At 40.6% G+C, this 26198-nt stretch overlaps 2 protein-coding genes across 3 annotated transcripts in view; both read right to left on the bottom strand.

Moving 5' to 3' along the window:
• LOC108431642 (formin-2) overlaps positions 1–8493 on the bottom strand; it is a 69593-nt gene extending 61100 nt beyond the window's left edge. For both annotated transcript variants that reach the window (XM_037541765.1, XM_017704933.2), the window contains exons 1-2: positions 6447–8493; positions 2146–2321 (exon numbers count right to left, since the gene is read on the bottom strand). In XM_037541765.1, coding sequence (XP_037397662.1) covers positions 2146–2321; positions 6447–8493 — 2223 coding nt within the window. The remainder of the gene's footprint in view (positions 1–2145; positions 2322–6446) is intronic.
• Positions 8494–18041: 9548 nt separating this feature from the next.
• The window catches only part of chrm3a (cholinergic receptor, muscarinic 3a), a 193620-nt gene continuing 185463 nt past the window's right edge, over positions 18042–26198 (bottom strand). The window contains exon 3 of the mRNA XM_017704913.2: positions 18042–20398. Coding sequence (XP_017560402.1) covers positions 18556–20382 — 1827 coding nt within the window. The 5' untranslated portion in view covers positions 20383–20398 and the 3' untranslated portion in view covers positions 18042–18555. The remainder of the gene's footprint in view (positions 20399–26198) is intronic.

The following is a 26198-nucleotide window of genomic DNA, read 5'->3' as shown; positions in this document are numbered from 1 at the left end:
GAGAAGAAAGCTTTAAGTGCTGTTTATCTGATGGGGGCAGTTTTGGTCTCTATCAGCTCTTCCAGGGGGTTGTTAGAAATGACATTTACTCTGTAGCTTTTAATATTTTTTTTCCTCTTATTTTCTTTTGACATTCCTCTTTCTTATGCACCCATATTATCATATCTAATCTCCTCAAAAACATCTCCTGAAAAATGAATAACTTGTTCTTAATGGTTGTTTTAAATGCTTTAAATAAATGATGGGTGGTCTTTCGCATAGTAACGTATATGAACACACTGATTCATCAAAACACCAATAGAAACCCGTCTGCAGTTGTGATTGGTCGGGATATTCACAACACACAGTAAACAAGATGCTGTTAATGCATTACGGGGCTAATTTGCATATTGATATTCTGCGATATCAGTATTTCAAAGGCCAAAACAGCAGTAATGGTTATGTTATGCAGATGTTAGTTTGATTTCTCTCTCTTTCCGTCTCACTGTGGTTCTTCAGTGGCACAGCTGAGCTCCTCCTCCTCTCCTCTCCTCATCACTGTGAACTTTTTCGAGGTGTTTAATGAAGTGTTAGATGATCTGAGAAAACAGCTTTAATTTTAGCATTATTCTTCAGCGCTAACAGCAGCAGCAGAAGGAATACAGCCTGTTTTCTTCATTAACACCGTGTTAGAGACGCCGGGGCTCTCTCACTGTCAGCTTAGCCTTTCAGCCTCCAGCGGAATTTTTGCTGGAGTGGTTCAGTAAAAAAGGATATATTTGCACAATTTTCTACTTTACCCAAAGGCAGCTGATCAGTCAAGACGTGCTAGGTGTCGAAATTTTGCTTCTTTGGTTTAGTACAGGAGCTATGAGACTAACGTGGCTAACAAACAGTAGAAATAAACAGTCATTCAAAGTTTTTTTTGTATTTTTTTGATTTATTCTCTTCTGTAAATAATGATTTATGTTTTGTTTCAGATAAAGCGACCAGTGAGTGGAAGCACAATGTAGGTGTTTCAGATAAAGCGGCCAGTGAGTGGAAGCACAATGTAGGTGTTTCAGATAAAGCGGCCAGTGAGTGGAAGCACAAGGTAGGTGTTTCAGATAAAGTGGCCACTGAGTGGAAGCACAAGGTACATGTTTCTAATAAAGTGGCCAATGAGTGGAAGCACAAGGTGGGTGTTTCTAATAAAGTGGCCAGTGAGTGGAAGCACAAGGTGGGTGTTTCTAATAAAGTGGACAGTGAGTTTCTAGTGTCTTCAAAACTGCCCATATGCAACTGTAAGTAAAGGGAAAAGTGAACTTCAGGCCAGAACCTTCCAAAGCCAAGGCATCTGCAGCTGCACACACGACAGTAAACAAAGTGCCAGCTCACACAAAAATACACACGGACCACTTTTTATGGTAAAATCAGCTGTTTTAGACTTCAGTCACTGGACATTCGGCAGAAAGGCAAACTCCGAGGATGCAGAGAGTGTGCCAGTGTGATCATTGCTTGTGACTTGACTTGACTCAGACTTGCATCTCAAAAACCCAAAACTGGACTTGGGCTCAGACCTCCAAGATTCCAGACTCAACTCAGACTCGCATCTCACAGACTCAAAATTGCACTTGGACTAGTACCTCACAGACTCAAGACTCATCTCAGACTCGCACCACAGAGACTTGACACCTGGACTTGGACTAGTACCTTACAGAGTGAAGATACGAGTCAGACTCGAACCTCAGGGACTCAAAACTGGACTTGGACTAGTTCTTCACAGACTGAAGACTTGACTCAGACTCGCACCTCAGAGACTCAAAACTGGACTTGCATCAGTACCTCACAGACTCAAGACTTGACTCAGACTCGCACCTCAGTGAGAGACTCTACTCAGACTTGCACACCAAAAACTTGAATGGGACTCGCACTTCAATGACTTGAGACTCTACTTGGACGTGCACACCAGAAACTCGACTTGGACTCGCATCTCAGAGACTCAAGACTCAACTAGGACTTACACTACAGAGACTCATCGCAGACAAGCATCTTCCCAGAGACTCAAGACTCGACTCGGACAACTATGAAGTGACGTGTGAACATCTCTGGATGCGAGTCAGCTCATAAAAAATTCACTTCAAAAGCACTGAAATCAGTGAAACAGAATGAGGCAGGAAATCTCACATTGAAAGCAGGTTTGCTGGCTGCATCACTTCCTGTGGTCGGCTCTCTGAAGCAGTCACTGAAGGGCTGCAGAATCCCAAGAGCCAGAATCCGCGAGCAAAACCTCTCAGCTTCATCCTCGTCATCACCCTCACCAGCACCGGGCACCACACAACACCGCTCTAACAGTGTGCGGCCTAAGAGAAAGAGAGAGAAGAATTCATGACAGTTTTCTACAAAAATATGTTACGTGGAACATTCAGCAACTGCCAGTAGCTTCTATTTAAACATGTATTAGAAGGGTGTCAATTAAGCAACAGGTATTATATTGAAAAATGCTGGAGTTCTCCTTTAAGGTACTCTGCGTTGGACATAAAACGTTGAATAAGGCTCTAGAATTCAGTGCACTGACAATCAGCATATCTGCCCGTATCTAATAGTAACTCTAACAGGTGGAGCTCAACTGTGTAGTTTAATTTCCTCCCACTCATCTATCAGATAGAGACACATTCAATATCTCATTGGACTCTCTCTCTCTCTCTCTCTCTCTCTGCTCTAGCTGGGTTAAATAATCCTTTCAGAGCATCACTGAGCACAAAACTATAGCAAGTCCTCCTATTATATTATTCATAGTCTCTCTGTTTCCTGTGGACAAGCGCACCACTGCTGAACGTATTCATCACTTCCGGTCCTCAGCACTGCCCTGTTTTAATGACTTTCCTGCTTTAATGTGTCTGACAAATGAAAGCCTTTAGCTACTATGTAATGTGTTCTAGCATAGGAAAAACAACCCCGTGCAAATCTGTGAAGAAACCTCAGGGCATTCAGAGAAGGCCTCGTGATTTCTGTGAAATACGACTATGTCTGTAATTGCTAGTTCATTTTAATCCAACAGAATGATACTGAATTATGAGAAATCATGGATTACAAATGATGAGAACCCACAAGGAAATATATTTATTTGGCCACATTGCTCAGACTCCCCTCGTGTTATTGCACTTGTTGTGGTAGCGGACTGGAAAAAAAAATAAATCGACAATAATCCACACAGATTATGAACAAACAGCAGCCTGAGAGCAGACCCTGGCAGACCACTGGATTAGGATGCAGATTATCACTCACAGATTGCTGCCTGCAATGCTGGCCCAAGTCTGGACCATAGTAACTGCTCACAGGACGGTGCACAGCTTCACTCTTAGATGCTAACATAGCGTTGCTAATGCCTTAGCTTGCTAAACAACAAGCTGAGCATACATTCCATAATGAACACTGCATTACGGCCCACAGTCCCCTAATGAGCCTATCAGCCTTGTTGCGCATAATGAAGCGGTTATCTTCAAATTTATTAACATCATTTATCCTCTGGGAAAATTTGACCCCAGCAAACCAAACCTCTGGAATGCTCTGGTGGGATTTCTGTTTCCCCTCTCTCATGCGGTGTGAGCTATCAGTGGTTCTCACACTACTACAAGGTGTGGGTATGTTAGGTCAGGGCTCTAAAGCAGAAGTGAAGATTATAAAATTGCAGGTTAAACTGAGCTCAATACCATCCAAAACAACCAAAAACATATGAAAATGTTGATATTTATGTTTTTCACAGCTAAAACAGCCTAACTGGTCTAACTGACCCCCTGTGAACACTGATGCACACAAAATGTGTACATTTATTGACATTTCGTTTACCCAGTTGTACATTAAATTTGGAAAAACCATCAGTGATTTATTTACAGAGGTGGAGACCGCCTGTAGTTTTCAGGTTTTTCTTTATGACTTCTTTGTATCAATTATGTGAAAATGTTGAAAGAAATCATATTACATAGATATCAACAATACGAAACAGTTCTTACTTCAACAAACACAGTGGTAGTGGCATTGGTGTTGCTTTTTACTGTTATAAATGCTTTACGGTCTACATATTTATGTACTATGATTTCTTTTTAGACGTAAAGCACTTCATGAGCTTGGAATGTAACTCACTCACTCGTGTTTAGCAAGGTGAAGATTCTCCACAAGGGGTGCTATTAGCACTCAAGTAGCTTAAGAGTTTCCATCAACTTTGTACAAGAAAACAAAACTCTAGTCCATCAATCCCCACAAATTTCTGTGCAAATCTTTATACTTATCTCAATATGCATAAAAATAAGAAGATGCCTACAGACTGTGTGTCCTTGTTCCTTATTTGAAAAACAAGCTGATCGACTCCTTCTGATGACTCTCTTGACTGGTTCTTCATCATAAATGTCATATTTTCTTGTGCAAGTACTCGAGAATTTATTATAGAGTGTCTAAACTTGGGATAACAGAGAAAGTTGTGAAGCGGCATTGCGAAACGAGTTAAATGCTGTTCGTTTAAATCCTAACTGTTGTTAGGATTTGTGAGGCTGAAATTAGGTTGAGAACTCCAAGTTTAACCTTCTTTGTGAGAGAGACCCCTGAGCTTATCTAGAGGCTGGCTGAGTAAACAACAACAAATAAAAAAAAAACATAGTACTGTGCAGAAGTCAGAGCCCACCCTTCATTTATTTAATTTCCAGTCAAAATGACCTTTATGTACAAGGTATTGTTTTTCCAGAAGCCTCAACAACTTCATACAATTGGTCAGTATTTAGTTTGTCCACTCTTTACCTTTATTACAGCTTCCATTCTTTTCAGAGGTTCAGTCGCAGAAGTTGGTGTATCATTTTCTGCTTCTCATGATCCAAGTAATCAGCACATTCAGTGATGTTGAGGTCTGGGCTCTGGGGTGGTCAGTCCATTGTGGCTTCTTGACAGATACACATCCTTTCAGACCCATAGCACTGAGTCATCTTCTCACAGTGGAAGGATGGACACAAACATCGATGTTTTCAGACTTGAAACAGCTTGATTTTTTTTTTGGTGTCTACCAGGTGTTCCAGGTGGTTGTTAGGAGCCCCATTTTTGTAGCTTTTAATAATTTTCTTTTCAAAAATACATCCTGAGAAATTAACAATGTGTACTTTATAGCCTTTTAATTGGAACTTACATAAATGAAGGGTGGTGTCTCTCTTTTGCACAGTACTGTATGACTGTCCCCCCTCCTCCAGTTTGTCCTAACATGACTACTCAGTGCACTTGTTTGTGTATATATGTGTGCGTGCAGCTTCCTGTGACATTCAGACCCATTCAAGCAGAATTCCACACGGCTCTTACTTAACCAGGGGCCTTCGTGTGTGTATGTGTGTGTCTGTGCACTGGGTGCATGTCTGAGAGTCAGACTTTGTGTGTTTTGACATCACTGCTCTGAGCTTGGGGCAGGAAAAGAGAGAGAGTGAAAAACAGAGCACAAGAGAACAAGCCCTCTGTTCTATTTTCTTTCACTGTGCACTGGAATTCCATTATACCCAATGCTTTCACTTTACTAAATACAACTAAATATCGTGTTAATGAAATATTAAGATATTAACTAGATATGCCACACCTGAAGGTGGCGGTGAAGTCTTTTATTTGAAGTGGAATTCCACTCATTTTCCACATTTTCATCAATGGTTGACATTTAAAGACAATGTGAAATGCTCTGATCCAGAGAAACTCACCTTAACTCAGATCGCTTTACAGCGGTGGTGATGGGAACCAGGGGTCACAATGTCCACAAATATAATTATTTTATTTACTATGCAAAACCACCAATGAACCTACACATCTCGAGTTTATACATGAAATACTGATAAATGTAAAATGATAAATTTGATGAAATACTCTTTTGGGGCCTTGCAATTCCCTGCATGTATCTTTCTGCCATGTAAGTATTTTACAACTTTGTTTTAGGTCAAATCTGATCTCAAAATGATCATAAAACAATGTCTCAGAATGTTGGTTAGCATATTCATTCATACCATTTCATGTAATAACTTCCTGTGAAGGAACTTTTGGAGGGATACAATTTTTCAGACGTCTGCTTCCTATCACCACCACTGTGAACAATTCTGACTTGGTTTCTCTAGAACTGAGTGTTTCACATCAATCCACTCTGAATAGGTTCACTATGGAATTACTCTGAAATTCAGAAAAGTTGATGGAATTCCCCTGTAAGGTGACACCACATTTTGGTTATAAACAGAAGAAATATTTCATTATTATTTTAATTTGATAACATGTTGGCATCATCCACATTTTCACCGCATTTTGCCATTTATTTAACATCAAAACATACCCTGACCCTGTCTGAACAGAATGCAAATTAAATGTAAATATGGTTCATTATGTAACTAAGAAATTAATTGTTCAGTTCTGTAATTATGTAAAGTATATTGAAAGCAGAGCACAGTGTTGATTTACTGCGAATGTCAAACCTGCTGTCTCACCTGAAAACACATCCTGTAATGAGGCTCCAGAGTTTTCCTGGAAACAGGAGGACACCCGGTGGGGTCCGAGGGTCAGGAACCCCCTTTCGGCAAGCTCAGACTGCCCATTTACAGTCCTGTCCCAGTTGCTGTGAAAACCTGTCGGGCCTGCGATGCTGCAAGAACGCTGTCTTTGGGCTCTCCACTTCTCAGCTCTGAAAGATCTCTGAACTGACCCCTGGCTTAGCTCTTGGCTTGCTCTACGGAGGCACCTAGGGCTTGGGCCAGGGGAATGTGGTGGAGAAGAAAGCTGCCTAGTAGTCGTCTTCACGTAGGATGGCTGAATGGTGGGGTAGGGTTTGACTCCGGTGGATGCACTAGAGGTCCTCCGGGGCCATGCCCCTGGCCCTAAAAGACTCTCAGACAACCACTGGGTCAGTGACGTCCCCGGCCCTTCCTCCTCCACGCCAATGTCATCATCTGCACAGCGCTCTATGTTCAGGTCCACGCTGCTCACACTCTTTTGTGGCACAAAAATCACTCTACTGACTTTAGGTCTGAGGTCCCCAAGCTGCTCAGCTGAGCCTAGGCTGACCTCCAGACTTTGACTCAGGCCGTGGGGATATTCCTCGACCTGAGAGGACAGAGAGGAACTCTCCCCTAAGCGCTCCTCAGCGCTCTCATAGGATGTGCTGGTTGTCGCAGTATCCTGGATGCTGTAGTTGCTTACAGTTTTAGTGACACTCTGAAGGCCATTAGGGCTTTCCAGTGATGCAGGTGCAGTTTTAGTTTCAGTTCCTCCAACCCCAAAGTGCCCTGAATAAGAGGGGGGTATCAGTTTACGATCAGTTTCTGCAGTCTGGTCTTCATGACATCCATCTTCACTCTTGTCCCGTCCACCTTCTGCCCCTACATCCCGGCTGATCTCAACTTGACACTCAAGTTGAGTCTGACCCTCTCCATCCGTGAGGACCCCTGACCTCCATCCTTTCTCCCCCACTCTGCCATCCCCTTGTATAGGCTGATGGTGTAGGCTGATGGTTCTCTGGATGTCAGCCAGCAGGTCCTGAGCCTCAGTGGCTGAGTGGAAACTGTAAAGATCTGTATCAGACCCTGACCCATCTTCTTCTGTAGTATCCATGGTTGATTCCCTGCTTCCTGTTGCCAGTTTAGCTCTTTCCTGGTCACTGTGAAGTTTGAGATCCTCAAAATCCTCGGCCGACTGGAAGCAGTCAGTGCCTTGAATCCTTCTTTCCTCATCCAACACATCTTCTCTAGACACTGTCTTGCGCGAGAGCCCCTTCCGGATGCGGATGCTGGAGAAGACAGAACTCTTGGAGCTTTCCGCCTTGGGTTTCTTCTTGGTTGAGTCGCTAGAACACTTTCCGGCTTTGCCCTGGGACTTTGACTTGCTCTTTTTCGAGCTTTCGAGATCTCTATCATCAAGTCCATCCCTAACTGTCTCTGCCCTTTTCTGCTTGGCCTCCTGGTTGCCCATGTTCCACAGCAGGCGAACCCCCTTAGCAATCAAGCCATGCTGAGAGTGCTCTTGCTCATGCTTGCTCTCCCTCTGCTGCTGCCTTTGCTGCTGCTCCCTCTCTCTCTCCTCACTGCCTTGCTCTCTCTTTCCCTCCCTTTGTAATCTCCCCCTCCCTCCCTCTCTCTCCACACTCGGGCACAGCTGTTGTGATGATGCAAGCCATGATGCCACGGCGGAAGACAGATCTAGGCACGCCTCTCCTTCTCTCGTGTCATCTCTCATGCTCTCTCGCTCTCTCTCTCTCCCCCTCCCTCGGACATCTGCTAGTTCTGCTGACTCGCAGACTGGGCTGCTGGATGACCGAGCAAGCCGAGGATGCTCAATGCAACCCAGTGGGGCACCAACTTCTTCTAGCTTTTGATGGGCCTCTCTCTGCAGTTGCTGAGGGTGTTGCAGTTGTTGCTGTTTCCTAATGAGGTTTGTGAGGCTGCTTTTTCTCCTCTCTCGATTTCGTTCTCTAAATGGAGACGAATGAAAGCTCTCTTGCAGCATAGGAAGCTGCGTCTCTATGGTCCGAATGGTCTGCATCCTGCCTTATATGCACACACCTGCACATATAAGCATGTAGAGAAATGTAACCTTAAGAGAACATACAAGTAGTTGCTGGCAAAAATGTATGATTAACCTCCCCCAAAAAATATGAGCAACAGTTAGGCTCCAAAAGTCTGAGATATCTAGTGAAGATGATTTTATTTTGCATTTTTCTCTATATAAGTTTTAAATTACGAATTGATATCTGCAATACAATTAGTGTGAATTACAGTCTTTGGAATACTGACATTTTGAAAACTGCCCCTCTTTTGCTTTAATGACAGCGTGCACTCAAGCTGGATGTCAGTTTGTGCCAAACTGATGAACAGATCCCATTGTCTGACATGAGCTTCATTAGAGGAAATTTTAACTTTTTCGTACAGGCCTTAACATGAAAAATGGGACAAATTATCTTACATTTGAATAGTGACCTGGAAATAATGCAGTTCTTTGTAATGGTCTTCTTTCTTGTATTCATTTACACTCTAAGGTACTGTCACTGTTGTAGTACTCCTCTTGTCACTGGGGTGGTACCTTAAAGGGTACATCTCAGTATCTTTATTCAGGGAATATAACTGTACCATAATCCATAAAAATTATATGATATTTGTACCAACTCCACACACCCCGTCTCATCTCCAGGCCTTTTTTTTATTGTTTTAAAACAGATAAGAACAATAAGACAATAAGAAAAAGTATAAATACGTACTTTTCACCTTCACTTATGTTCACAGTTGGACCTTAAAACCTTTGAGGGAACATTTACATTGTTGGTACCTTGCACTGAACCTTTGTTTCTAACAGTGTACTTGATTTTGTTCTTTGACTTTCAATGTGATCTCAGACTTTTGGACTCCTCTGAATGTCTAACAACCCAAGTTGATATACCGTCTATATACGGATTTTAAGAAAAGTCAAGTCCTTCCCAAACACAGGAATGTAATTTGGTAGAGGTTAAAGTCAAATTAAAGTACATTTCAACATCTCACCATACACCTATTGATATCTGTTACTAATCTGGCCTAAAATATTTTCCTCACTTTATTTTAATTACAAGAGTTTGCTAAAGTTTCAAAGCATACTGATCTTTCCCTAGTCCTGCAAAAACATCCCAGTTTCAATTAATAATTTTTGTGATGTCATTTGCCTATTCATGAGTTCATAAGGAGTGTTTCAGCCTGGATTACTTTTTGAATGGGCACAATACAGATAAACCAGCCTTAAAGGTACAGCCTGGGGATAAAGAAAGGCTGGACAATGGCTAAGTCAAAATGAATCATGATTTTTTTCAGTACATAAACCTATAAAAGTGTCATAAGTGGAGGACAAAAAAAATAAACAAAAGAAATGTAGGATGAAGACCCTTTAAATATGTCTGTAATGCTAAAATCTACTGAGCTCCAGCCCCCATTTCTCTCTATATATTTTCTACTATTAACACTGACCTGAATGTGCCTTGGATTCACTCAGTAGAGATGGAGGAGAGGGGAAGGTTTGTGGGGTCTGCAATGCCTTTGCCTTTAGAAGAGAAAGAAAAGAAGGTCATGTGATGTCTGTGTTAAACCTCCAGCAATAGTATGGACACAGTCATGATTTCAAAGCCTTTTGCACAGGATTTATCGGTCTAGTGTGCTGCATCTTGTTGGCTGAGGATATTTTCTGGGTGTAATCCAGAAGAAACTGTAAGCAGTTGTGGAGGTTCATCTCTAAAATCGTGTTCGTGTGCATGTGTGGGAAAGCCTTCCAGCCTAAATCTGATCTGATCTGAAAAGACAATGAATAGCAAAGGTTGGATGCAGCAGTGATTCAGTGCCTGCATAGCATCACATGAGCTAGCAGGCTGCTCTCATAAACTGCTGTCTGACTCTGACTAAAGTGTTAGTTCAGAAGTCCTGCACTGACATCACACTCCCACTCACATGAACAGCACCCAGCTTCAGAATTACCCACTGATCTCAGTCTTTCAAAGGAATAGCTCAGAAAAAAATCAGCATGTTTGGTGTTTGAGGTTTGCTTTTTCAGTTTTGCACTGGAGCTACGAGGCTAATAATCTAACCAGGAATGAAAGCTGGCCAATTAGTATCATGCTGTCTGATCTAATACTGTGTCATGTTATTGCAGTGTTATGTAGCCCATCAGCCTCAATAGTTTGACAAAACCTATTTTTATAAATTTTTAGTCATCATTGTTCTTTCACTACAATTCCCAGCATGCATTACGCAAACACATTGTATAACCATAGACCACTGTAGATATATCATCATTTTGTAGTTGCTGCCATGCTCTTATGCCCATATTAGGAACTCCGGGTCTAAGTTCCATTTTTCTATGGCCAGAATGAATAGGGTTTTCGAAAAATCGCCTCTGTCTCACCCTATGTTAAATACAAATGTTCAGAACCCGATACATTTCATTCTGTGAACATTTTTCTCCCAAATAATACTGGATTCTCTGAATTATGAGGTCGTTAAAGAGCGATAATACTAATATCCCTACATGCGAGCAAAAGCTACTGCGCTTCAATTGATGTCACTAAGCTAAGGCGGGCTGTGGCAGTGCTCTGACGAGCTGTGCTATCTTATCGAAGCGCTCTACTGTAGCGCAAATTTACAGGTATACCCGTAAATAAAACCCTTAGGTAGGATATTTTGATAGACTAAAACTCTTTATCAAAAGCACTAGCCCTGTTAAAACTACGAGGCTGAATGTAGCTTCTTTTTTCACAGCTTCTTGTTTGAATGCTCCTGTTCCACCTTAAATGGTGCAGCAACTGTGAGTAACCATCACAAACATTAGCAAACGAGGCGAAACACTGACTTGTCGGTTCTGTGAAATAGCAAAAATAAGCTAATGTCACTCAGCTGTTAAACGGAAATAGGAAAACCTCCTCATATCATGCCTTTCAACACCCCATGAAGCTGTACAAATGTTCACAGGACAAAATGTGTCGGGTTTTGAACATTTTTATCTAACACAGGGTGCAGAAAAGACCCTATTCATTCTGGCCATAGAGAAATGGAGCTTAACCCGGAGTTCCTAATATGGACATACGGTGCCGACTACAAAATGACGACATGACTTCAGTGGACTATTGGGAATCCTGGTAGTTGCAACCAATCCTGGCAGCTACCTTGCCACTGAGCTACAGGCTGACAAACACAGCCCTGCTAGCATTAGCATAACTCTTACCATCAGTTTTAGAACAAAATCATAGTAAACAGTGATTCTGGGTTTTATTTAGAACAAAGTTGACAAGACTTTAACCATTTCAGCCGCAGAAAAAGGAGCCACACTGAGGTAAGATATCTAGCTAGCTATGCTAGCTACTTTGCTAACTGTAGCTTTTAGCTTCTTGTGCTCCTCTTCTGTCCTTGGAGTTAATCCATTAATCCATTCTCTCCATAGTAATGATAATTTGAAGACACAGCTTAGTAAGGCATGGGAACAAGATCATGCCTTATTAAGCTGTGGGCTGGGATTAATTATCTCATTCCCATGCCTTACTAAGTCATGGCCACATGTTAAGATCTTGTTCCCATGCCCTACTGAATCACAGCCACACATTAGGATCTCATTCCCCCACCTTACTAAGTCATGGCTGTGACTTAATTATCTTGTTTCCATGTCTTAGTAAGTTGTGGCATTATCTTTATTCATATGGGATGTCACCAGCAGGGCTCCATAACAAATGGAGGATCATTATTTGATTATTATTATTATTATTATTATTATGTAGTTCACAAAAGAGCAGGTCAGAGTGAATTTGGACAGATGATGGCAGACATCAAGGATAAACATTGGTGGCATTTCTTAGATAGAAATGGCTGATGAAGGACAAATGTTTTCAGAGTGACGCTGAAGTTCTGTTTTCTGCTAGACAGCCAATTCAGCGTATTAATCCATTTGACGGCCATGATAGGATATACTGCACACTTGGAAAGGGAGGGGTGAGGGAGGGGTATTCAGTTGGTACTTTACTACTAGATGCCACTAAATTTTACACACTGCACCTTTAAGATACATAATCAGATGTTTTTTTTCCAGTCTTTAACCTGGAAAATCTCACTCTAGAGCAGTGGTTCCTAACCTAGTTCTCTGGGCCCTCCAGATGGTTCCAGTTTTTGCTCCAACTGAACTCACATAACTGTATAATACATTTGTTGAGACGTGAACAAAGTCATTCAGAGTGGTTTGATGCAAAATGGTTCATTGTAGAGAAACTATCCAACACACTATTCAGCTTACTTTACCTTCCCAAACCGCCAGTGAGCTTTTATATGTAATGTTGATGACGGTAAAATAGTGATAAAACTCGGACAAAAAACATTCTTTCAGGACTATTTTATCTCACCATGTTCTACAGGCACTCCTCCACCATGAATATGTTTTAGGAAATACATTCTAAGCAAAAAAACAGCATAAAAGAATGTCTGAGACCTCACGCAGCATATTTTTTAAAGTTTTGTGTAAAAACCTTCGGTGAGGAAGCTTTCACAGGTGGATGTCTGGTTCCTATCACTACCACTGTGAAAAATTCTGACTTACCAAGTTTCTTTAGAATGGAGCATTTTGCACCAAACCAGTCTGAATGACGTTGTTTACATCTTAACCATTTCATTACAGAGAAAATTTGATAAAATTGTGGGATTCTCCTTTAGGTAACCTCTAATAGACTTGCTTAAATGGTTTCTGACTCTGTATGACATACTGTTATTTATAAACATGGACTAAAGTATGGACAAATGTTAGTCTTCAGCATGGCTGTTGCTACTGCTATTAGTTATGCAATGTACTTTTGACAATGACTGCATTTGTTGTGAAGGCAAAATTGTGTAAATTAGACTTTTTGCTGAACTGTTCCTTTAAGACTGACGCTTATATAGGCAAAAATGAACAAAGTGGCTCCCATGCATAATGTCAACACTGACATGAAACTGAGGTCCGCTTGAATCTGATTGAGATCTGCTGCAATAAAGTCTTTTTTACATGTTCAACTTCTTATTCAAGTTAAACTCATTGAAAAACTACCATCTGGATCCTTAACAGAAAGTACATGGAGGATAAAAGCTGCTGTAATCTGTCAGTAAATCAACTCACCGCTTTAAACTGCTGACCGGATCCCAGAGAGTGATAGAGACAGAGAGAAAGAAAGGAGGACAGCAGAGAGTGCTTGACCGTATTGAGTCTGTGGTAAAAGTGGAAACAAATAAGTGTTTGTGATGCTCCTCATGCTGATCTTCATCCTCAGTCACATGAAGGAAAACTTCATATCACATGATCTCTTCTGTTAAAGGCTGCCAATACAGTTATACTCTCTCTCTCTCTCTCTCTCTCTCACACACACACACACACACACACACACACAATGTGGCAAACAGAGCTGTATATGATTCTAATATGACAGAAAACAACAAGAACAGTTCTGACAACAAAATTCATATCTTGGATAAAGTTATATTAAAATGAATCTCCAGAATAAATTTCCACTGAAATGAATATAAAAATGAAGTTGTATCAAGGTTAAAATTTAGAATTCAACTTAAAATTAATATCCAGAAAGAAGTTGTAATAAAATACATTTTAAAAACTAGTTATCTTAAAATGAATATTCAGAATAAAGTTCTAATAACATTTGTAACAGTTGTAAAAATAATATCCAGAACAAAATGTTAATAATATGAATATAAATTGAAGTTCAGTTAAAATGAACATCCAGAATGACAGTGTAATAAAATGAATGTTCAGAAATAATATGCCGAATGTATCAATACAACCAAAATCCTGAAAAAAGCAAAAAACTATCCAGGATGAAGTAGTAATAACATTGATATCCAGTAATTTTTTAATAAAATGTATATACAGTTTAAGTTCTCATAATATTAATATCCAGATCCATTAATATCCACGGCACCAAGTTCTAATAAAATTATCATCCACAATGAGGTTCTAATATAATTAATATCCAAAATTAATTTCTTTTAAAATTAATATTCAGAATGAAGTTCTATTAAAATTAATATTCAGAATGAAGTTCTATTAAAATTAATATTCAGAATGAAGTTCTGATAAACATTTTTGAGTGAATTTCCAATAAAATGAATATCTGGAATGAAGTTCTAACAAAGTTAATATAAAAACTAAGTTCAATTCATATAACATAAAAAGAAGTGCTGATAAAATGAAGAATGAAGAATGAAGTTCTAGTAACATTAATATAAAGCTCTAAAATAATAATATCCAGAACAAAATTCTAATTATATTAATATAAATTAAAATTAATAGTTAATGAATATCCAGAATAAAGTTCTAAGAAAATGAATTAAAATTAATGTTCTACAAAAAATGATATTCAGAATAAAATTATAATATGAATATAAAAAATTTAAGTTATATTTAAATTAATAAAATTAATGCTCAGATTAATATCCTGAATTAATTTGTTAATAAAAATAAGAATATAAGAATAAAAGTATAGTAAAATTGATACCCAGCCTAATTATATTAATATAAATTGAAGTTGTTAAAATGAATATCCAGAATGAATTTCTAATAAAATTAATATAAAAATAATGTTCGGCAAAAAATGATATCCAGAATAAAATTTGAATATTAATATAAAAAGTTATATTTAAATGAATAAAATCAATGTTCAGAATTAATATCCTGAAGTAATTTGTTAATAAAAAAATAAGAATACGTTTATAAGTAAAATGAATATCCAGCCTCATTTTTAAATGATCTTAAGTTTAGTTATAAATGTTGTATTACGCTTTTGAATGCTTTAATAAACTGAAAATAGAAACAGTAACATGACATCAGACCCTTTTTCAGACAGTCCTTGTTTTTGCTGTATTGAATGAGACACATCACTGCCACCACGTCGCATCTAACACTACATTCTGTGAATCGTATCACTGATTCTGTGGTGTCAGTATGAAAAAAGGCCGACATTGTGATAATGATGTATTGCACAGACCTACAGTTGCACAAATGAAAGTAGAATTTGCTTATATATGTAAGAAACACAGCAAGGTTTTAAAAAAGTGACATTTATTCTGAGAAACCGATTACTGGATAAAAACCTCTTCCTTCTGAGTCACATTTCAACAACCATGGACAGAATCAGCTCATCTCAGGCTGAAAACCACCATCAACACTCCGTTTTGTACCATAACACAGCTGCTTTGGACAAAAAAACAGAAAAGCAGCCACTAAAAAGCATCTCACAGAAGCACTACTGCAGCAGGATCTCACAGGAGACGGGTGGGACGTTTCGCACTGTAAAGCAGGGAAACAAAAAAGAAAGAGAAAATAGACAGAAACAGGCTTTTAACTGTAAAACAAGAGGTGAAAATGGGACTGATCACTGGTTAATGCCATTAGATACCAAAGAGGAGAGAAGAACCCAAAATATCCCATGATCCTGGGAGCTTTTTCTGACCAGTCCTTATTAAATATTCTCGTATCCATTTGAATCCGATAAGTTTTAAAACACAGATCAGTTTGCATGTCTCTTCGTAGCAACTGTCTGAAACAGAAGTGCTCAGCAATCGAATTTGTTAGCTATTTTTAGGCCCACTGTTCTAGAAAATGCATCATACAACCGTTCGTTTTAGTCTCAGAGCATAAGCAGCGCAAGTTTGGTAAGGAGTTTCTTGGTTTCTTCAATGCTTAAATCTTGAATTTCTGCAGCTTATAAGCCCCTTTGTGATTGTGAAAACAAGGTCTACCAAATGATGCTGGAGGTTTACTTTAACCCCTTAAGATCCCAGGCTTATTACATACTAAGCCTTATTATTCAGTAACTACAGGGACTTTAATGCAAACTTGCTAAGCTGTTTGTAGATTATAGAAGTGTGTAATTAAACTTTGGGCCTGCTGGTGGACGCTGGCCATTTAATGGGTTGAAGGCCTGGAAACATCTTGGAGTTTAACATTTTCGCTGGCCTAAAGCACCATTTTTAACAGAGTTCAATCTTGTTATCTGTTAAATCTTGTTTTTACAGCAGTGTAATCACTGTTATCTGAATATTGCATCTGTATATCTGAGATACATATCTGACCAGTAGTGTCATATTCTGTCCACCAGAGCGCCAGTGCTCCACTGATAGTATGCTGCCAGGAGGGGGCCTGTCATGAATCTCTTTTAAAGGGGAATTCACATATTTATTTTTTAACAAATCTGAATACTTAATGTATTGAGATGTAAACAAAGTCATTCCGAGTGGTTTGATGTGAAATAAAACATAAAAAGTACAGACTCAGATTTCTTTACAGTGGTTGTCACAGGAACCAGGGGTCACCATGACTATCCACTATCTACTATCCAAAACCAGCTTTGATCCTGAGTTTTATATGCGATGATGATGATGGTAAAATAGTGATAAATCTGGAAATAAAATGTTTTTGTGGACTATTTTGCCTTACACATCCTCCATGTACTTCTCCACATGAATGTGCATTAGGAATGCCAACATTTTATTGCAATATTGTCATAAAACAACATATTTGGCATCAGCCAACATGTCAGTGAGTTTCTTCAGAACCGCACATTCCACATTAAACCACTTTGAATGACTCTGTTTACATCGTCACAGTTGAATTACACAGTTATTTGTGAAATTAGTGAATTATTATAAATTCCACTTTAATGTTTCTTCTGGCCTTATACACCGTCCAATTCTGTGCTGTTCAGCAGTGGAAACTCTAGCCAGTCCTGTGTTATGGTGCATGGCTCTGTAGCATGTATACTTTTCTGATTCTGACCTGAAGGACCACTTTGTGACCAACAGAGGGCACTATTGCTCCACTGACCACATAATGCAAGAGCGAGTACCATTATTATTCCCTCTGGGCTTAATCTGGATCAAAAATGGAATCACAATCAGGCCCAAAAACGCAATTTTCCATGCAGACAATGAAGACAGAAGCGTCTGTTGCAACACGATTACTAACCAATTGTGATCTTAACTGGAATCAGAGAATGAAATAACAGATCATCATGACCAGGGACGTGGCTAGCAAACTGTTAAGCCAAGAGATCCACAATAAAGCAAAAACCGCATCAAATTTTGACCCACAACATTAACATCAGCATAAGCAATGTCTTTTAAATACGTCATCACACATCGCTAAAGATAATATTACAAAACACTTTCTCAGTAGGGCCTTGTTATCAGTGTTCAAGCAAGCACAAGGTACCCCGATAAAGTACAAACAACAGCATAATCAATATGCACTTGATATCGCAAGAACAGCTATTGAATTACTCGTAGCACTTATAACAAAATAATGTAAACAACACTCATACTCAATGGCCTACCAGAGCAGTGCTCTGAGGAAGAATCATCAATAATCCTTTGTCCCAAAAGAAAGAAATAGAATCTGTTCAACTGTCATTTACACTATACAGAAGAACATGAATATACTGACATCTTACAAACAGGTAAGACTTTCGTTTGTAACACAGTTCACAGAAAACAGCCAAAGTTTACTTAAAAACAAGTCACTTCAACCGTAGATACATACACCGTATTTTGTACTCGTTTTTTTTTTTTTTTTCACTTTTTTTTGTTTTTAGTCTGAAACAGTCCATTTCCAGCCCTGAAATATACATTTTGTTCAGTGAAAGAGGTTCAGAGGTGTTAAAATTTCCCAAAAGTATTTCTAAGATGGGCCAAGATACAGTGTGTTGCTGGCATCCCACTACAGGTTCACCCAAGGCTTCTAGAAGGTACTCCTCCATGTCTTCCACAAGGTATTTATGACAATTGCACTTGTTCAAGGCAGAGTCTTATTGAAGCCCTTTTCCTGTGTATACTTAATTATCCACCTCTGATGAATAAAAGGGTGGAACTGAAGTACCCGCTGTCCTAGAACCCGTACAATTTGTTCTCAAATTGTAGCCATCGATCAACTGTAGGACACAATTAAGCTCGAACCATAGGGAATCTCCAAGAGAGGGCCACCTCAGTATGATTCCACAGTTTACCGGCTAAATCCCAAGGTTGGATCTAGTCTTGTTTCATTCATGTTAGCTTAGCATGCACACCAGCTCTGCTATGTTGAGTCTCTGGGAATGCTCCTGTGGAAACGGACCGACTGTCTTTGCAGGAAACTTTGCTTGCTCCTCTGTTCCTCCCAACGGCAAAGCAGGATCATCTTAAACGTGCTACGGAAGGTCTTGTTGCACAATGCGTAGCACATCGGGTTTACGGTGCTGTTAACGTAGCAAAGCCAGTACCCTAGGGCCCACAGGGATTCTGGAATGCAGCCGTTACAAAAGGTGTTGACTAGCACCATGATGTTGTAAGGCGTCCACGTTATGATGAAAGCGAAGAGGATGGCGCTGAGAGTCTGGGCTGCTTTCTTCTCTTTAATTAGCGACATGCGCTTGCGCTTGGTGATCTGCGTCCTCGCCCGAGCAGCGAAACGCTTTGCAAGTGCCGCCTCTTTGAAAGATATAGGCGCGGAAGGGGACTTGATGGTGGTGGCAGTGGTGGGGTCTATGCTGGTGGTTGTAGCCTCAATGGCAGGCATAGACTGCACTTTGGCTATGTTGGTGGCAAAACGCTTGTTGCCATTGGTGACAGAGCGTGAAAGGCTATCGCCCTTGCCATCGTCTTCTCCATGTCCTCGTAGTGGGTCTTCCTCCGAAGCAGCATCCAAGTCTTCGCAGGATGTTACCTGGGAATTCACGGCAGCTCTCATGCCTGGCAGGTTGAGGACAATTGAAAAGATGGCACGTGTGGCGGACGGTGCATTGTCCTCTTCATCAGATGAGCCAGAATGATCAACGGAAAGTCCTGTGTCATTGTTGTTCCAGCTGTCACAGCTGCTCTGGTCCACCTCCCCTCCGCTGTGGGTTCCGCCTGCACCTGTTCCTCCAGGCCTCCACTTCCAACAGCGGAAGTGGTTGGTGAGCAAGGAGCTCCGTCTTTGGGCGGGTCGGCCCAGCTCGAAGCTGCTGCAGCTCCTGGAACTACCCCTGGTGGCATGGTGGTGGAAATGCGGCCGCTCAGTTCCTCCTCCCAACCGTCCTCCTGAGCCTTGCAGCCCCGCCAGCTCACGAGAACGATTTTCAGTCTCTTTATAAATCCTCCAGTACAGCACACTCATTATAGTTACAGGCAGGTAAAAGGCTGCCATGGCTGTACAAAATGTAATAATTGGTTCCGACAGGAACTGGATGTAGCACTTGTCCGGCGGAACTGTCCTCTGTCCCACAAAATATTGCCAGAACAAGATTGCTGGCGCCCAGAGGATCAGTGACACGAGCCAGGCCAGTCCAATCATCACTCCTGCCCGTTTGGTGGTGCGCTTGGCACGATACGTCAGTGGCCTTGTAATAGAGAAGTATCGATCAAAGCTGATCACCAGCAGGTTCATTACAGATGCATTACTGGCCACGTAGTCTATTGCTAGCCAGAGATCGCAGGCCCAGTTGCCCATGGCCCACTGCCCCATCACTATATATGTCGTGTACAGGTTCATGGAGATGACCCCGATGATGAGGTCAGCAAAGGCCAGACTGAGGAGAAAGTAGTTATTGACTGTTTTAAGTTGCCGGTTGACCTTAAAAGAAACCATGACCAGAATGTTGCCTATGATGGTGATAAGAGACAGCAGTCCTGTGAACAGGACAATGAGGATGACCTGCCACAGTGAGTGACCGCCGAAAGGATCGTACTCGTGACCTTCAATCTTCGGGGCAGTACTGTCATTCCCATAATAGGCACTGAGGTTCACAGCACCTTGTAAGAAAGAAGCGTTGGAGTCATCCACACTCTGAAGCAGTGGCCATGGAGAAGATTGTGAGTAAATTTGTGGTCCCAGAGTGCTGGTGGGCACATATTGACCAGGCTCTGTGCTGTTGGAGTCCATCATGCAGTCCAGGCATATTCTGGAAAAAAGAAAAGAAATGTTTGTAAAAGGCTGCATGGTAAGGCAAAGTATTGCCTGATTTTTCTTGTATACAGTCTTGAAGGCTGTCAAAATAAATTTCAACTTTGGAACATTCATCAAATCTAAAGAAAAAACACTGAACATTGCTCCTAGTATTCCAGGCCAATTGGTCACTAACATTATTACGCATGACGACCACCAAACAAAGGGAAGAATGTGCCATTGCTCACCATAAACAAAACAACAGTCTGTTTTGGCTTTAATTCAATTGTTCGGGAATATTTCTTTTAGTAATTCAGTTATTCTAAATGAAGCAGTATGTTTCATTTGGTTAGATATGATCTGCATTCCCTGGCAGACCTTTTTTCAGACAAGTCTGTGTTTCATATGTGAACACTTTTGCAGGACAGTAATTTTGCTAATAATAACATGATATTTAGAAGGTAGAGACAACATAAAGCTGCTAGGTTAGCTGTAAGACTAAGCTGCTACACAGGATTTCGGAGACACAACATTGTAATTTGAATACAAAAACAAGCAATGGGAAAATTCTACTTTGACTTCTGATCTCATCTGACAGCCACAAAAGTTTGTTTGAAAATAGTTACCCATTTATATTAATAGTCAGTAATTTATATAAATTAATAAAAAAAAACATAATACATCGAACAAAAATAAATAATTAAAATAAACCACACAATTCATTCAAAGGCATTCCACTGTGTTCCTAGGCAGTAAACACTCGCTGGCAGCCACTAGAGGGTGCTGTCGGCCTATCTGGGTTCAGATACTTAGGAATTTTTCTTGGATTTCCCAGAAGTACGATCACCAAAGCAAGGTTGTGACGTTCACTTATCACTCGCTGCATATATTATGACATAACTACACTAAACTTTTTAAATGTAGATTGCTCAACTCATGTCAACACAATCATTCTGTACACCAGAACTATGTGCTCTGAAGCTAATCACAATAATTCAGTTTTCTCTTACACTTATCATATTGAAACACAACCTCCAAAAGATTTCAAAACAATTCCCAATGCAGACAGCTACTGCTGCATGCCCAATACTGCTGGACAAGATTCTTTTGGAAAAACACCAACTATGCACGAAAGGACTGCAGAGATAGCCTTCAGACAGACGGTCTGTGAATTACCGGGCAGGCAGGATGAGACTGGCCACTGTTCAAAAACAGGACAGACTGTCTTAGATAGACAGGACGCATCTTTATTGAAATATGGGGAGGGTGAAGGACGCACTGTAGGCCTTTCAGGGCCTCAACAAAGAATTGCTCTAGGACATAGAGTCATGCATACATAATAATAATATCTCTCAAATATATTTGTATATGTATTCTTCAAACCAACTCACAAGATATGAACTACTTTTTTTTCAAAGTAGAAAACTCCTGCTACTTCTTACTGTATGTATGTTTGTATTTTACATCTATTTTAATCAGATATGATGTTTGTCAAAATATACTTATAGGCAAGAAAAGTGATCTTAAACAACATGTTTAGTTGCCTATGTGTGTGTGCCAGTGCCAGTAAATATTACTAATATTTATCTGAAATATCCTCTGTTCATTGTATATTTGTAATTAACTATACATTTATAACTATACAGATAGATAGATCCTCTAGTCCTTCATCAGTGGTCACAGGATGCTGCCCACATGACGCTGTTGGCTGGACAGTTTTGGTTGGTGGACTGTTCTCAGTCCAGCAGTGACACTGAGGTGTTTAAAAACTCCAGCAGCACTGCTGTGTCTGATCCACTTATACCAGCACCACACACTAACACACCAATACCACGTCAGTGTTACTGCAGTGCTGAGAATGATCCACCAGAAAAATAGTACCTGCTCTGTGAGGATCTACGGTGGTCCTGACCACTGAAGAACAGGGTAAAAGGGGGCTAATAAAGTATACAGAGAAACAGATGGACTGTAATTGTAATTGTAAATGGACAATTAGCCTAGAAACAAGGAGGTGGTCAAAATGCTATGCCTGATACACTATATTTCCAAAAGTATTCGCTCGTCTGCCTTCACACGCATATGAACTTCTTAATCCATTCTTAATCCATAGGGTTTAATATGATGTCGGCCCACCTCTTCTTGGAAGGCTTTCCACAAAGTTTAGGAGTGTATTTATGTGAATTTTTGACCGTTCTTCTAGAAGCAAATTAGTGAGGTCAGAGACTGATGTTGGACGAGAAGGCCTGGCTCACAGTCTCCGCTCTAATTCATCCCAAAGGTGTTCTATTGGGTTGAGGTCAGGACTCTGTGCAGGCCAGTCAAGTTCTTCCACACCAAACTCACTCATCCATGTCTTTATGGACCTTGCTTTGTTACTTGTGCACAGTTGGAACAGGAAGGGGCCGTCCCCAAACGTTGGGAGCATGAAATTGTCCAAAATCTCCCGCTCTGCTGAAGCACTGAGTTCCTTTCACTGGAACTAAGGGGCCGAGCCCAACTCCTGAAAAACAAGCCCACATCATAATCCCCCCTCCACCAAACTTTACATTTGGCACAATCAGACAAGTACCCTTATCCTGGCAACTGCCCCACTTTATAACACTGCATTCGATGCTTTGCATTGCCCTTGGTGATGTAAGGCTTGGATGCAGCTGCTCGTTCATGGAAACCCATTCCATGAAGCTCTCTACCCTGTTCTTGAGCTAATCTGAAGGCCACATGAAGTTTGGAGGTCTGTAGTGATTGCCTCTGCAGAAAGTTGGCAACCTCTACGCGCCTCAGCATCCACAGCTGACTGTGGAATATTTAGCAGCGAGGAAATCTCACGACTGGACTGCACAGGTGGCGTCTTATCACAGTACCATGCTGAAATTCACTGAGCTCCTGAGAGCAACCCAGTCTTTCAATAATGTCTGTAGAATGTCTCCATGCCTGGGTGCTTGGTTTTATACACCTGTGGCCATGGAAGTGATTGGAACACCTGAATGATTTGGATGGGTGACTGAATACTTTTGGAAATATAATGTAGGTGTGTTAAATGTGTGTGTATATATATATATATATATATATATATATACACACACACACACACACACACACACACACACACACACACACACACACACACACACACATATATATAGTTTATTCTTGTTTTTCCATCTACAAAGTCAGAACATCTTTGTCCTGAATATACACAAAAACAAACACACACACAAACACACACACACACACAGACACACACACACACACACAGACACATGCACACATACAGTTAATCTCATTGAAAGAGGGAAAGAATGAAATGTAACTGACCTCATTCCAAGAACGGACAAACATTTTACCTTAAAAAGTATACACACACTAACACCCACACACATGTGCACCACACACACACGCACACCCCCCACCACACACACACACACACACACAGCTTGACTTCCCTGCTTTTTCTTCCTCTTAAAGGCCAGGCAAAGAAGCATAAGTACTATCTATACTAAGAACTGCTAAAGGCAAATAGCCTATGTTCAAACAGCACTTTATGTTGTAATACACTATAACCTATGCTCTGGCGTGTCTTCATATTACAGCATGGTTATAACAATGACATATAACGTTATATGTATATCGCCATTGTCACACAAAAAAAATCTCCATTATTGTCATTTTTCATTTTTGTGCATAATCTGAAATGTTCAGTTGTCCTTTGCCTTGTTCTTTTTCAAGATGAATTACTCTTTTGGGGACAGGAGGTTTAGTTCTGACATCGACAATATATGCATTCATAAGGCTTTTATATGGTCTAATAACATGTCTTTACAAGGTCTAATATTTTTGCTTCCCAATCTATTACACCCACAGTTAACTTACATTAGTGCACTATAGGTTCTTATATAGTACACACAGAGTCAGTTTCCTGGACAGGGAAGGTTGGTTAAGCCTAGTCCTGGACTACATTACCCTGTCAAATTTCCATTCAGAATGCTGTTCAGTCCAGGACTAGGCTTAACCAACCCAGTTACATACATATAAGTGAGCACTTATAATGAACTTACCATTATAGCTCTATGCAATTATAATGCATTCATATAAGTATTTCTAAGCCAGAAATGGGCTGTATTAACAGTATTGTGTAATCTTCAGAGTTCAGCCAGTGCTCATCTGCTTCACTTTAAGAAAGAATAAGCTGAGACCTGACTCCGTCTCTCAGAGTGGAAAGAAGGGAGGACTCTGGCTAATTAGCTATTGGATTCTCACACCAAGACGCTGGACAGGCTGTGAAAGGGAGTGATTAGTGAAAGCTGAGGAAGGATATACAGCTCAGAGAGAGAGAGAGAGAGAGAGAGAGAGAGAGAGAGAGAGAGAGAGAGAGAGAGAGAGAGAGAGAGAGAGACTAGAAATGGAGAGAATCATCACCCCATCTCAATCCACACATATATATAACCATGGCAAAAGTACAGAGCACCAAAGCTCAGCAAAACAAGCCTAGCCCAAACAGGAATGAGTGGCCCTTATGATTCTAGTTCACGTTCGCTGTCCGTGAAACAGCTGTTATCTCATAAAAAGCCAGATTAACGATTTGGTTTGTCCTTTTATGCTCTCTCTCTCTTATAATCTAACCCACTTATGCTGGATCCTGGATCACGTGGGGTGCTGGAGCCTATCCCAGCGGTCACAGGGCGGAAGGTGGAAAATACCTTGCACAGGCCGCCGGTCCATCACAGGGCAGACACACTCACAGCTTAGGGCAATCTGATAGGATCAACTGACCTAACTACATGTCTTTGGACTGTGGGAAGAAACTGGAGCTCCATTTATGCTAGTTTGGCTAAATAGCTAACTTGCTTACCAGTTACCTTCACGTATTGGCTTATATGAAATGATGTACTGCACTGTTCACGTTTCAAATTTCAAATTTCATGGGTAGACTCAAGTAAAACCTCGACTTGGAGAGAGTGAACTGACACATTAGCTATCCTGCTCACAGGCTAGCTTAACGCTAGTTGTGCTGGAAATAATGTAATGCGCTTTTCTTACCCACTCACATAAATGTGTACATTATACAGAATCATATGTAGAATCACAGCTTCACTATATCTCATAAGAGAGTGAATATATGAACACTCATTCTGTGGAGGCTAGCAAAATGCTAATAATGTTAACACTGGCTTCCTAAGTAGCTTATATCAATAATAGCATAGCATTATTATAGCATTCGACACATCAACAGAACTGGTGCACTTATTGGTCATTCAGCAGTGCTTAGTGACTTCACTTTGAAGGATAAAGATTTCGCTTCTGCTGCAAGTGGTACCACAGACACCCTCACGTACCTTTAGCCGCTTAGATGCTTTTGACTCGACTCTGCTTGCCTTTTTTCAGTTTTCCATTAGGCAAAACTGGCACCCGGGTACTATTTCGGGCATCACCTCCATCGAAGGTCCGATACCAAAAGGTGACGTCAAAAAGCTGCAGACTACTGACTGGTCAGAGAGTACCGCTAAGCACATATGCTACAGTAGCTACCAGTCACCTTTAAGCATCATCTCTTCGTCTGGATGTAATCTTTCCCTAACTGTCCTGTATTTTTTCAGCAGTCTTTTGTCTTGCTGATATCAGCCTCTTCGGAACAAAACTGGTCTCCTTCACATCATGGCAGTGTGACTACGATGATCAGCTAGATTGAGGGGAACTACATTTGCAGTGGAAGCTAAACTAGCTGGTGCCAAAAGTGAGAAAATCAAGTCAAGTAAGTCAAGTCGATCCACGCAGTGGAAAAGCGTCTATTTTATCGTGTTAGTACCAGTTATGATACC

The sequence above is a fragment of the Pygocentrus nattereri genome, chromosome 10 (assembly GCF_015220715.1).
Source record: "Pygocentrus nattereri isolate fPygNat1 chromosome 10, fPygNat1.pri, whole genome shotgun sequence".
NCBI lineage: Eukaryota > Metazoa > Chordata > Actinopteri > Characiformes > Serrasalmidae > Pygocentrus > Pygocentrus nattereri.
The sequence above is the reverse complement of the archived record's forward strand: the minus strand, read 5'-3'. Positions and strand labels throughout refer to the sequence as shown.